The sequence below is a fragment of the Clavelina lepadiformis genome, chromosome 4, assembly GCF_947623445.1.
Source record: "Clavelina lepadiformis chromosome 4, kaClaLepa1.1, whole genome shotgun sequence".
Lineage (NCBI taxonomy): Eukaryota > Metazoa > Chordata > Ascidiacea > Aplousobranchia > Clavelinidae > Clavelina > Clavelina lepadiformis.
Window position 1 is genome coordinate 1886259 of NC_135243.1, and position 14381 is coordinate 1900639.

The window sequence follows — 14381 nt, forward strand, 5'->3', positions numbered from 1 at the left end:
CAATCACGCCTTACAGCTACCCCAATAATAATTGTATGCATTTGGTATTCAATTTCCCAGTTATTGTCTTTTGGGTAAATTGTCAGTCATAAAAATCGCTTCGAGAAATTCAGTCCACGAAATAACACTTAACAATAACAAATACCACCTATTTAAAATAACGGAGAATGACAAAGAACCCAACCACACCTTACAACTACCACAATGGTCATTGCATGCATTTGATATTCAATTTTCCAGTTATTGTAAGTTATAAAACTTGCTTCTAAAAACTGTATCTACGAAATAACACTGACCTGTGTGAAAATATAGAGAGTTGGATGGCGTCCAATTCCTTGCCAATATGCCTCGGCTTTCCCTTCCCTATCATGATGGTCACGTCACCTGAATAAGCGAATTTTCACAAAATTACAATTTCTAATCGCGGCAAGCTACAATGATGTTGTCAGTCTTTCATGTAACAAAAAGACAACCCTCAACACAATCTAAAGTGATGTTACCATGATGTAATAATGCAATACATAGTCATACGCAACCATGATGTCATAATGCAATACATAGTCATACGAAACCATGATGTCATAATGCAATACATAGTCATACGCAACCATGATGTCATACCGCAATACATAGTCATACGCAACCATGATGTCATACCGCAATACCTTTCTTAGTCATCTTTCCCTTGCAGTCAGGTTCCACCAAGATTGTGCTGATTTTGTGGATGATAATCGCTGGACCGTGAATCACCTGACAGATCCTCTATGAAAGTCACAAAGTCACAATATTTTACAAAAGGTAAAGATAAAATATCTCAAAAAGATCGAAAGAAAACAAGATACTCAATACTATAATATATATACAGTCGAAATCGGTTAATCGCATATCGGTTAAAGGCATAAATCGCTTAATAGCATTGCATTGCATAATCCCAAACCATTCCCATTCACCTGTGAAGAAAATTCAACGGTTAATCGCATAAGGGTTAATCGCATAAATCGGTTAATCGAATAGATTTTCTTGATTGATTTGTAGACCTGTATCACTTAACCGCATATTTCCTTTGATGAAGTATTAAGTCGCTGAAGATTATCCTCACCAATAAACAAAAATCATCGTCAGATCTCTCGCAAGGCTATAGAGACAGTAGCACGTAAATGATTTGAACAATAAAGTAAAACTTCACGAAAAAAAGCCTTCTCTACAGTGATTATGAACCACAAAACTACGTTTCATTTAAGGATTGTTACGGATCGTTACATCACAATAGAACAACAAGACTAATTTTTGTTTAAGCATTGTTACGTCGCAAAGCGCAAACCACTGCAAAAACGTAGAATACCTGTACTGTACTGTAGCCTACGTATACGATATAAAATGCCAGGAAATAGTAAGCCAGCAAAGCGAAAAGATTTATGTCTGTCCGATAGAATCCTTGTTATTGAAAATTTTTTTTTGTCGAAATCGAAAAGAAGAAAGCTCACTTGTTGCGTCATAATGCATTGTGTCATTCCAAAAATCGGCGGAGGAGCAAGAATGCGTGCGCCGGTGTTTAAAAGAGAATAACGGAGAAAATGTAGGAACACATACACCGGTTAATCGGATAAAAAAGCTTGGAAAATTGACTATGCGATTAACTGATTTCGACTGTATACACAAAAATATAACGAAGCATGTAGAGTCCAAACAACACATATAAGCACATATCGGCACATATCAGCACATTGAAATAAAAAACACACTTTGTTCTGTTGTTGACATTAACAGGAAAATTTGTGCCATTGTTGAAATTTTGTCTTAATTTAAGATTTCAAAATAAAATACCTGTGGCGCTTGTATGGTGACACCAGCTGTAGTAGACTTGAACACATGCTCATATTCCCCGTCGTATCGGCTTAGATCTGTTGATGTTCCTGTGTAAATAGTGTCATAAATTTCACGATGACAACACAAGGACATAACTTACGTAATCTTATTAATATTTATCTAGCTTGCGCATGCATGCAACATACATGCTCATACTGATACTGGATATCCTAGCGGCACCATACCTCCCACGTTGTACCCAATGCTGGGTTGGTCTTCAAATGATGTCATAGTGTACCCCACTACGCCACCTCCTGGGCCGAATAATATTGCTCTATTTCCATCGTTTACTATCGTATCGTATTTACTATCGTTTCCATCGTACGTTTACTACTAGTTTTGAAAACTTCATTATTTCTCCTTTTTTAATTTTCGATAACTTAAAGAGCAAACTATAAGTACAGTCAGACCTTGTTAATCTGAACCCCAAACAACTGGAATTCTGCACTTCTGGACACTGCAAGGATCAGGTTTCTTTCTATGCATTTTACCTCTAAAATGCGGAAACCCTGCTGTTTGGGAACAATTGAGCTAAATCAATAGAACAAAATCTGATTAACCAAATTTCGAAGTGCGGAGCGAAAATATGGTTGTTAATGCAAGTTTTTTGTCTGCTGATGACAAAAACAATAGCCAATAATCTATGCATGATGAAAGCAGCAGTTTTACTCCTAGAGCTTCTCTAATAGGCTTGAATGTCAAGTAGCCCTACAGTCACAGTCCAGCAGCACGACCTGACATTCACCACGAAAAATTTCGCCCTGTTTATGGTTTTGATTCCGATTATCTGGATACCTCGCTAAACCGACATTTTGTGACGAAGCAAAGTGGTCCTGAAAAAAGAGGTCTGACTGTACACGAATTAAGATAATAATAATTGTTCCGTTACTTTATAAAAAATTATAATTATGCATAGAAAGTTTATATTTCTATAGTACATGCACAACTGAAGTGCGATAGCAGCATCAGTACAAACCGCAATAGGGCAATGCATTATTTATAAAATTTGAGTGTGTTTTTCTGTCAGACTTTGTTAATGATTATCAAGACGTGATATCATAAAATATGGTGTAGGTATGTTTGGTAATTATACACACGATATGTATGACACATAGTATGTATATGATGTCACTAAACTGACGTGTTGAAATACAACTTTACATATGTCATCTTTAAAACAGTTTTCCGTGCAACGAACAACCAATTGCGCTGATAACAAGCAAGAAAGGTTTCTTAACTTCCAAACATTTTCACAAAGAAGATGCCACGAAAAAATTTTTTTATATTTATTTTTTATATTTAATTGCTAATATTTTTTTGTCACTTTATTTAATCATCTTTTTGCATTTTACATACCAATTCAGTTTCTATACGGTCTCGTTTAAAACACTGAAAATTAGTTACAGACAGTGATCGTTTCAAAGGCTGTGGTACCTGAATAGTGCATAATGCATTGATAATTGTCAAACTTGCTTAATGATATATCATTATCACAGTGTTGGTCATTGTTGGATATCTGTGCCATTCATAAATATTTACCGACGTGCATAGGTCAAAGTTGGACCAGCTCTAAAGGCTTGGTACAAGACAAGATTTGCGCAATCTTCCGGCTCCTACTCTGCGGAGGGCTCCAATTTTTGCATCACAAACTTTCGCCAACGCTTCAATGAGTGTTACAACCCCCTCGTGTGGATAGGATGCTTTCCGTGTATGCTGCTGTGCGGACCGCCTTACTGTGTAAGTCTGATATTTCTTCCAACATTAGATTTTAATGGAGTTATGGAAATCAAAATTCGTTTAAACGTAACTAAGCACTACGTATTTTGATCTTTACAATGCGGTTTGAAATAATTAAGATCATTTTGGTGTTTGTCCTTTATTAAAACCACAGTTCCTCGGACAAAATTCACTTGTAAAAATAGTGCTGGTTTTGGGAATATTTCTTTTACTTTTCAAAGTTGCTGGTAAGTTTGCTTTGTGTGGCCGCCACATGCCGGATGTTTAATGTAGGAAGCAACCAACCATATATTTCAACAATCTGCTAAAACCGGATTTTAAATTAAAAATTAATTAATTTAAAAATTAAATTAAAAGCAAGATTTTATGATTTCTTTGTTATTTCTGCTTTTTACTGTGCTTTAAACTTCTTGACTCTTCTTGTCTTTATTGAGACATAATTGAAAGCGGAAGTGGTGATTATTGGTCTTATTTGCTCTGTTTGGGATTCAGTTATGATTATATTTGGTGCGTGTCAAGGCAACTCTGAGAATTTGTTTCAACTTCTCAATTTCAACGACTGGAGTTCACTATTTTCCATGGAATTCTGCTTTGATTAACTTGCACATTTATTCCATCACAGATTTATAGAGCGATGAACTCAAATGACTTTGACTGCCCAATTCGAGCGATGGTCACTTATATTGAAGGTGTCAATCAAGCAGAACGACAACAATTGGCGCAGATGCTGGTACGAGCTTACGTGGACGGCATGAATGCAGTCTCCAACGTCCAACCACCAGGTAATGTTTTGGGTTCAATCCCATGAAAATGAATTCTGGATTGTGATATTCCTTCTGTCAAAAGTCAAGGCTTAACGTGATACTTTAAGTTGAATCTACAGGTTTTCACTGGAGTTCTAAAGTTCATGATTCTTATTTAGTTGTATGCCAAATATGGTACATTTTGAGTATGATTTACTTTTGCTGTGTTTCTGTGATTCAACTTGATTTGTATATTTCAGTCCCACCGCCGTACACAGAACAGCCTGCCCCTCCACCATATTCTCCCAGCGTTTGATTTCTATGGAAGGACTATGGCATCATCGCAATATGATTCTTAGATTTTTAACTTTTTACTCTGAATGTTGAAATCAAATTGTCACAACTTGTCCAACTAAGATCAGGTCAAACGTGACAATACTTTATGTGTTTTGCTCATTTGGTGGCACAACAAAGTCAAAGGTTGCATCATTTTTGAGGCAATAAATCTTGTTTTTCAGACTTTGGGAGTTGAGTTGATTTCTTTTGTTTATAGATTGTGACTTGTATTCATTTCTAGATTTTGTCTTTCCTCATTCTCTTCCTAGCATTGCCTTCTTACCTTGTATATTTGCATATTTTTTATTGGATTTTCCAAGCAAATTTTTTTTCCTTTGTTATTGCCAATTTGATAATCACCAACCAACCAACAGCTAAATTCTTAACCAAATCATTGGCTTTGTCGGTTATATTCAAACTATTGATGATTGGTAACATGATGTTATGGTTGTTAATAATGTTTCCATGTGCATATGACCGCTAATATAGTATCATTGAATCTAATCCAATACCACACTGCATTGTTATTTTAGCATTTTCTACTTTGCTTTCTCGCCTTGTAATTACTTGAGTGTGACGTATAACAGCGTCTGCTATGTTGGCAAGGTGTGACGTCATCGAAGCTTGTCGTTGGTGGTTTTGTAATACAGTGACGTAACAACTTACATGAAAGGCATTTAGTTAGTACATGGTATTAAGCAGGGATGATGCCACAAAGTAATACTCTGAGCTTCTACAAATCGTTTTCCGCTGGATGGAGCGTCGGAGCACTCCTTTCATGCAAAATGACTGAGCGCAATTGGTGGGAACGAAATGGTTCTGGTCTTTCAGTTCCGGATTCGTCACAATGCCTGTCTAGCTTGACGGTTACGTGGAAATGAGTGGTCGGTGATGAGGATTGAGTCGAGTGACGTCTCACTAAATATAGTCATAATCATGCCTTAACTGTGATTGTTACGTCATAAGCCAAACAGACCGATCAAATCGAGTAATGACATGACATCTTCGATCTGTGGCTGGGTGGGGGGGAACTTCATTTGTTAAAAAATATTTAATAAATTGCAGATCAAACATCAGCCAATACCACGGAGGTCTTTCTCGAAGCAGGGCACTCTTGTATTGTGACGCCATTTCCGCCAATTCCTTCCAATCGCGTTTAGAATTTCTGAGTTGCTCAAGCAATAAATCAAACAGACCAAGAAACCCTGCCGTGTCATAGAAAACAATAAGTTGTCTGAAATTCGTCAGAAATGTATTAATCAAAACATTTATGGCTCCGTCAGTGAAACGCCAGAGTGCTATGACGTCAATACACAAATGGTAGAGAAGCGCAATTATGTGCAGATCGCGATTGTAAGATATGCAGTTAAAGCTGCCAGTTGCATTCCGGAGAGGAAAGACAATTCTGACCGCACAATCGAAGGAATCAACAATTTTACCTGAAATGACTGAAAGATGGCGTTGACGTAGAAGAAAGCGATTTCACCAGCGCCATCTCCCGGACTGAGAAAAAACAAGATGTAAGTAATTCCAAGAAGGTTGAAGAGAAAGAAAGCCGCTTTTACTGCTTTTGAATAGGTCACTGCACTTTCCAGCGAGTTCTGCCTGATGAGTTTAGTGACCAAAATTCGGACGACATTCACCATTATCAACGCGTTGATCTGTTTAGAAGGAAATAAATGTTTTAATTCCAAAACGTCATAAATTACTTGGTTGATGGTGGATGAACCGTGTTGACCCAGTAGATAGTAAAATAAAAACAAGATATAACTTGACTGCACTCTGAAAGTTAACTTTATTTTTGATTCTTCTACACGAGCTTTCGCAAGCATAAGTTTCTTCTTCAGGTTTACTAAGAGATGGCAAAAATTATTTCAAATAAGTTACTCTGAGCGACTGGTAGTTCTGATCCTGACTGCTATTGCCAATACCTTATTCTGATCATTGTTATAATGTGACGTCATAAAAAACTTACCGCGAACAAGACAAAGATGGGAATCTGGTAGAAATATTCGACCCAGGTATCTGTCGGGTTCTGCATCCAGCATTCTTTGTCCTCATAAACCGCTTTAAGCACCGCCCATAAAACTGTGATTGGGATCGGTGTGCCTGCGTCATAGACATCTTGTGTTATTAGTAATTAACATGTTTTCGATGAAAATTTGTGCTGAACATATCTGATACAAACAGCTTAATGAAACAGGTATAAGCTTTGGTTTATGCAACATCTCAGAATCACGTATAAAAACGCAAAAGACTCCTTTATACTCCTACAGCACTATTAACAAAACGTTCCTAGCGCAATCTAAAAGAGTTAGGACAAGTTGTAGGATGTCAGCGTACTGGAAACGCGAACCCAATAAAAGATGAATGTCAATATTCGGCCCATTTTTAAGTTGCGTGACATAAATGACATTAAATAATCTGACTAAGTCTGTTGTTTGGAAAGGATTTTGTAGAAGCCAAAGACGATGGCGGTAACAATGGACTTATCTGACATCACAATGGTCACTATACGTGTAGGTCGCTTTGATATTACCACGTGACCATGATACCCTGTCACCAAACTTCGGCAAAAATAAATAAATGTTTGATGAAGAATAATTATTTCTTCAAACCCACCGACTCGTAAAATGGTAATCGAAATATTGATCAAAGCAACTGTAATTAATCCTGACTTACCCCAACCTAACGCCATGTATAGCTTTATGCTGAACCTGTCGTACGTGTAAGCCATGACCACCATCATGTGAAGGTAGACGCCCTCCACGAACATCCAGCAGTAGGTGGCCACTTGAGAGTAGATGGAGGTAGCGGCCAGGACGCGACATAGAACCTGGAACCAAACCTGGGCGATTGTGTGAAGAAGAAGTGGCGTAAACAATTGTGCAGACTTGCACATATTATATAAGGATATTTCTTTTACCAAAAAATGTCGATACAACAAACCGTAAATTTGTAATTAAACTTAAACTTAAACATTATAATTAGCTTCGTTGTAAGAGTAGTGGTAAGCATAAGATATCGTTTACGTCATACTAATTACGTCAAAATACCTCATTGTTTTTTATTGTTTGGTAGCTGGTGAAGAAACTATGAATTAACCAGATGACGTTTTGTAGAATGAGTGACGTAGCAAGATTCCAATGAATGATATTTCTCCAACACCGGATGCTTCTACAACGTGATGACGTAAACAAAATGACGTATGCATGCCGTAATAAAGCCGAAATAACCTATTTTTGCCAAGAGAACAGTAGAATTGGATTTCACTTCATGCTTTGTATAAAGTGTTAGCATAGAGTTTATGCCATAGAGTCCTCCCTATGCAAGAGATATTTTTCTTACATAACTCTTTTAACTTTCAACATGCAAACCATACACTTTCTTATAAACAGTTTCTTATAATTGAATCGTTGCAGAACTTCAGTCGCATAAAGCCGCGAATTTTCGTCATCACCTCTCTGTGAATTTTCCAAAACTTCGTTTAGGTCATAATTGAATTTACTTTGAAGCCACAATATAATCATGACTCAAGGTCTCAAACGGCTAAGACTGAGATCAAAGAATACGGGGTCAATGACTTCTAAATCGAGTTATCGCGATGTTTTAAAATCGATGTCGTCCGCCATAGATGTACCTGAGTCTCCAGAAGAGTAAAAAAGCGATGATCAATGTGAAGAGGGAAAGTCCCCTGCCTACATAGGTTATGATGACGACAATCTTGAGATGGGCATTGACGTAATCTTCGGCAGGGTCACTCTGAAATTTAAAAATCCTGTAAATCAATTTTTAGATTTAAAAATTTCTATCCCATCCCAAGCGATGTTAGTATTGAATCATATAATTCGAGACAAGCAAGCAATCTTGACCATATAAATTGATAAAGATTGTTGAATCTTAATTGAATTTATTTAAAGTTAATTGAATGTAAGTTCTATTTGTTGTTATTCTTAAATTATTAAATCTATCCGTGCAGGTTATAAAATTTTTATGTGAAAGCATTCATGCAGAACTGACCGAGTCCGGTATGGGACGACAAGCAGTAAAATTAATGCGAGACCATCTTCCGTCTGATTTACACTTGCGAGTCGCGTTAACTGGATTTCAAAGAAAGTAACTCATAAGAATGTTCCCTTTATTTTCAACGATAACCTTGTAGGCTATCAATTGTCATATAAAATTTCAAGTTTATATATTTGTAAGCAGTAATATATGCTGCTCCATTGCAATAAGATTGTAGAAAGTATACTGCAAATGACTTAATGTTGTCCAATTTACAACCCTCGTACATGAATTGTTGTAATGAACTCCATTGAGCTTCTTAAAACATCTCGTGTAGGCAATGCCACCACCAAGCGTCTGGGGAAAGCAGACATCCGGGGGATTCATGTTGGTCACATGGGTGTTGACGTAAGGGCAGTGACCTTTAGCAAAGGAGAGTAAGGTGAGGATTTTGTGGAAATATCGAGTATTTCTACTTTTGTGAAAGATTTAGATTGTTTCCGTGTTTGTTAGTTGAGGTTGAGACAAGAGATTGTTTCGTCATAATATTACCGGGAACATTGGTGTAATTTTGACAGAATTTGGCAATGATGACACAACTCGTCAGTTTCTCTCCCAGAAACTCAATTTCTTTGTCATGGGGCTCTTGGCTGGGTCGAATAGGAAAAATAAATACAGTAGTAGCATGTTCGACTAAAATAAGACGTCACTGAGAACTATTATAACATCATTTTGGATATATAGCGAATACCTATAATTGGCGCACATCTTGTCCAAATTTGTTGAAGTGATTCCACTGACCATCAACTAAGAAAAGAATAAAAGTGACGAAAAATACAAAAATTAAAAGTCAATCAACTCTGTACAATTCACCAGAAGTGTTGTTGATATTTGAAAGTGACGTAAGAAAAGAAGACTCGCTTTCTCACAGCGGTGATACATAGTCCACGTTACTTCCGATCCTTGTTACGTCATTGCGGCTTAAATCGTATTTCAGTTCGAATGAACGACAGGTTTTTCTGGTTTAGTTTTTTATATGACTCGGTTTCAACTAGTTTTACTTATTTCAGAATAAAATATGAAAAATCTTTTATAAACAACAATTCTATTTCCATCAATTCTATATCTCGCTCTGAATATTTCACATTTATTTAAAGATTTAGTCAAAGTCGCCAACATTATGGCAGACTTAATGAAACATTAAGACACTCATGACTACTAAAAAGTTGAAAATAAAGCGTTGAATCTCTGATAGAACTTTTCCGTTGAAAACTAGCAGCAGAAAATGACGCTTGGTTTTGTTTTGGTGGAAAGTTTGATGGATCAAAAATAAACGTAGAGTTATAAACTACAACAATTGTTAAGTCATAACCACATTGATAAACAGCTCTACATATCTATACATATCTTAGTTTAGTTACTTGACAACGTCAAAATGCAAGTTACAGCGACGTGGCCCGGTAATTAGGCATAAGACGTCATATTTTATGACCTATCTTGTACTTTGACTTAATACCTGTGCGGCCAAGTTCATTTTTACGAGAATGACATCATTGTCATTAACGTCATTACTTGAACAATCTCTTAATTGAAAGTTTTCTTATACAGGTCAATAGCTGATGTAGAAAAAAGCGAAAAAAAATTGTTTAATTTTATCCCAACTAATTTTATTAATGAAAGCATACCCATTAATTCCTGAACATATCTTCTGCTCGGGTTATAACTCAGACACCTCGCACTACAACTTTTGCTTTTATTGCAACGACTATATAGTGACTATATAGTGACGGGCTTTCTATGGCTATAACTATAACTATAACTTTATAAATCTTTCATTATACCTTACTTATAAATCTTTCTTAGACGACAGAAAGCGAAAACAGTCATGAGTGAAACATGCAAGTCTAAAATTAAAAGTTCGAGTAAAACAACGGACCGCAAACATAAAAGAAACAGCTTAGCAGAGATTTCAATGAACACAGCAAGCTCCATCAATGCGGGTGGTTTTATAAATCCACCACGACACCACGTCACTCTACAGCCCTGCACTGAACTAACTACCCAAGCATATGGCAAACTACATTATGAAGAAAATTTAATTTTGCGCGATGCCATTTCTTCTGAAGTTGGACTATATCCAATTAGAGTGTAAATTCGAGGCCATATTAAGTATTCACTTATAACTCAATAATGCCATTTTTCTATTCAATTGGCTAGTTGCAATCCTGCCAATAAATCTTGAACTTCAAAACCTGGATAGTAATTGTGTACAATTAAGTCATCTTTATTTTAAAAACCACGATTTCTGAGTGTCTGGTTGCGCGTGTCTTCTTGCAAACGAGAGTTTTCAACCTATAATTATGAAAGAGCTTGTTAGTTTTTTTCATCTCCTGAAAAGTTTATTTTTTTACCAGCCACGAGTGAAAATTACAGAAGGAAATTAAACAAAATCGTTAAGTACAGTACGAAAGTTATCACGAGGTTAAATTAACGCCTTAGTGTCAGATTTCGTCCGCATTTGCCCGTAGAAGTGTTGTATTTTTAGATTCTTTTATACTGTGGGAAATTGTGTCGCAATAAAACCATTCCTTTAAGCAACTACTCCACAAGGAAAATTTTTCAACTAAATTTAACAATTTTGGAAAATTTGTAAGTTATGAAAGGACAGAATTTTAATGTTGATTTATCTGTTTCTGTTAACTTCATCAAAGACACAACTGTTTCGAAGCATTCGTCATATATACTCCCCTAAGCAGCCTACGTCCTTGCAATGTGCTCAAGTGTGGTCTAAAGAACCTGTAAATATTACTTTACAAACAATTATTATTAACAATTATTAATATTATAAACAACTTTCTATAAAAATGCAATATTTTTAAAAAAGATTTAAGTTATAAAAGAATTGTGTATTAACATGAATACGTAGAAAAGCTGAAGCTTCCCATTGTTGTTGTTGTTATTGTTAAGTAACGATTCATTTGGTAACAGATTCATTGTAGGTTTAGTCCCCGCTTGTTGGCGCTGTGTTGGATTTACACCAGAACCAACGCTGTGTTGACGGTCAAACAAATTCCTCTCCAATTCCAACAATATTAACTTTGTTCGAATCGATACATCGTGCAACAGACTGACGGTGCACTTCTGCACTAAGTGCAAGAATAGCAATTGATGTTTTAACAAAAGGCCGTTTGCGACATATTTTGAGTAGATTACCTCTCGAAGAATTATATCTTTCTTTCCTATTAATACTTCCCCTAACTATGTTATTTCCAAGCTATATGATATGACTTCTTGAAACATTTTTAGGTCTAAATGCTTCCTGTGTGGGGCGGGAATTTAGTATAACTGAAAGCTGGATTGCATAAGCCGTTAGTTGGCGGTAGCTGCGATATTTGCTATAATTGTCAGGCCACGTTAGTAAATGCAGGCATAACCATGCGCTAATTATCTCAAGAATCTTGACGAGAAGTGTTGTGTTTGCAACATATGTCATGATAGACTCCAAAATTTATCAGAGGAACAAAATATTGACGCTATTAAATGCAGCCATAACCAAGGAGTAGGACCTACTTTCAAGGTGGGACATGTCTCAAATTTCGAAAAAGGGGGTTCCCCAACTCTTGAACAAAGGGGGCTAAAAACAGGACAAGAAGTAAGATAAATTGACACAGTCGTTGAGTGTAAAAGATTTTCGGTACCGAGCTGGTTTATAAAGCGGTGACTACGTTTGATGCAAATATCTATTAAAAACTTTACACGGAAATTTTTGTTTCATTTCGTATCAAAACTTTTCACTTTCTACTTAAACTAACTAACTTAACACTTTTTGACATCTTGGCGTTACTCCCTTACGCCGTACCGGCAATAACTCATTTACGGGAACTGTGTTCCGGACCGTTCCGCTTTTTTTCACCACTGTGTATACGTCATTCGTCATCACGCGTCATCATGTGTATACGTCATGCAAAGCAGTCGCTTTGCTACGATGGACGAGGCAGACTCAAATAAGCCATTGGCAGATAATGATTATGATGATGATGTTTTAGCGCTAAGGCAAAGTTAAATCGTGGAGATTCATTTTCACCACGTCATAGTTATTCTGAAACAGCGGCGTAACCTAGGTTTTAGCTGGTTGACCATCCAGGCCAAAACACGAGGGACGCAAATTTTTTTATTTTTACCCCTAACATAAAAGGAAGAAGCTTTGGTCGATACTTCCGCTCCGCAATGGATGTCTTTGGAGTTCTCATACTGAAAGAGGAAATTTTTGAGGTCTTACAAAAGCAAACGTATCAATTATTATGCATCCAGGGCCCGCCGAGTTTCGCTTTTCACATTAAGCGGCCATCGTGAAAAGGATGGCGTATAACTGCCAGTTTTTCGCTGCGCAAGAGAATCAACTTTCCTGGAGAGTTTTCAATTGCAACTCAATAGGTTTATACCAAGTGTGTGTTTCCGCTAATGTTGCACGAAATTATCAATAATTATGCAACGTACGTAACCACGTAACGGAGCTCCTGTTACAAACGTTTGCTACAAATTACGTTATTTCGCAATCTTCTTTTTTGGTACATTTTATGCACACAAACCATCGTTAAATAGCTTTTTATCTGTTTGCATTCTCTGCGTAAATGCGATTGAAATGCGACATCTGCACTCGGTTCTTTGCCCACTTTGCCGTTTTTCAAAGCCGGGCAATAGCAGAAAACGATGTTGATGACGTGTCGTCATAACCGTCCTTTGATAACTATCGCTACAACCATAAACCGAGTATGAAAGTATGGCAGTGACACTGCTAAGCTGTTAAAGTGATATCAGACTGCACAAAGCCCACGACAAATATCGCTTTTGCGTCTCATGCAAAAGTAGATCACGCACGACATCGACAAACTTACGAGTCTCGACACAATGATGTCAGCTTAAAAACAAAGCGTTTATATCGAACCTCTAAAACAAGGTTCTGACGTGCTGCTGTGCATTGTGTTGCGTATTAAGTTGTATCTTTTCACCGTTTTGTTGTTGAATTAGTCTCAAAGGTATAATTTTTGGTCACTACATAAAATGATGTTCTTACAGCAGTCCTTAAACCTAGCGTTGCTTGTGCAAAAAAAGAGCGAAGAGCGAATAATCCCTAAAAGGGAGCGCGGGCGTGGTTCCGTTCCGACGTTGACACAAGAGCAACCTCTCGAGACCGTTCCTAAAGAATAGGAGCGTGTTCGAATGCTAGATGTAATAGAGAATGCAGAACATCTCGAGTCGTTAAGCAGTTTATGAAGCGTAACAAGCAAAACTTTTTCACTCCCCGCATTTTTATAGGAGCATACAGTGGGCAGACGCTGGTATTTTAAAGCAGGCTTTAAAACAATTTTCCCCGCTCCTCAACGCGATTCAAAGTATGTCACTGCTTGCTAACCTGGTTGTCATAAGCACGGAGTGTAAGCAAAGACGCAGTTTCTTTCCGCATCTCAGGAACGCATAACAGCGACTGCTTTCATAATTTTCCAGCCGAACAACTCGTAGCAAAAGTTGCAGCAGGAAGCTAATCCCCTGATATAACTCTGTGTGTTTGATGTCTTGCCCCAACTACACGCCGTGCTGTTATTATTATTACTGCTGTTATTTGTCTGCGTCAAGTTGATATAAAAATTTTGGTAGCTTATATTTCTGTTAATCATTGGTTACAAGGTAGAGGCA

General features: G+C 37.0%; 1 protein-coding gene across 1 annotated transcript; it reads left to right on the forward strand.

Moving 5' to 3' along the window:
- Positions 1–3342: 3342 nt before the first annotated feature.
- On the forward strand, positions 3343–5231 carry LOC143451656 (uncharacterized). The gene is made up of 4 exons (XM_076952358.1): positions 3343–3363; positions 3418–3603; positions 4226–4385; positions 4607–5231. The coding sequence occupies exons 1-4, from the start codon at positions 3343–3345 to the stop codon at positions 4660–4662; spliced, it is 423 nt and encodes a 140-aa protein (XP_076808473.1). The 3' UTR covers positions 4663–5231.
- The last annotated feature ends 9150 nt before the right edge of the window (positions 5232–14381 follow it).

What these genes read in the sequence shown, in the direction of transcription:
- LOC143451656 (XM_076952358.1), top strand. Translation starts at nt 3,343, where the DNA reads ATGATATATCATTATCACAGT. An exon ending in TGATATATCATTATCACAGT is followed by an intron (nt 3,364 to 3,417) that starts GTTGGTCATTGT and finishes CGACGTGCATAG; the next exon opens with GTCAAAGTTGGACCAGCTCT. An exon ending in CTCCAACGTCCAACCACCAG is followed by an intron (nt 4,386 to 4,606) that starts GTAATGTTTTGG and finishes TGTATATTTCAG; the next exon opens with TCCCACCGCCGTACACAGAA.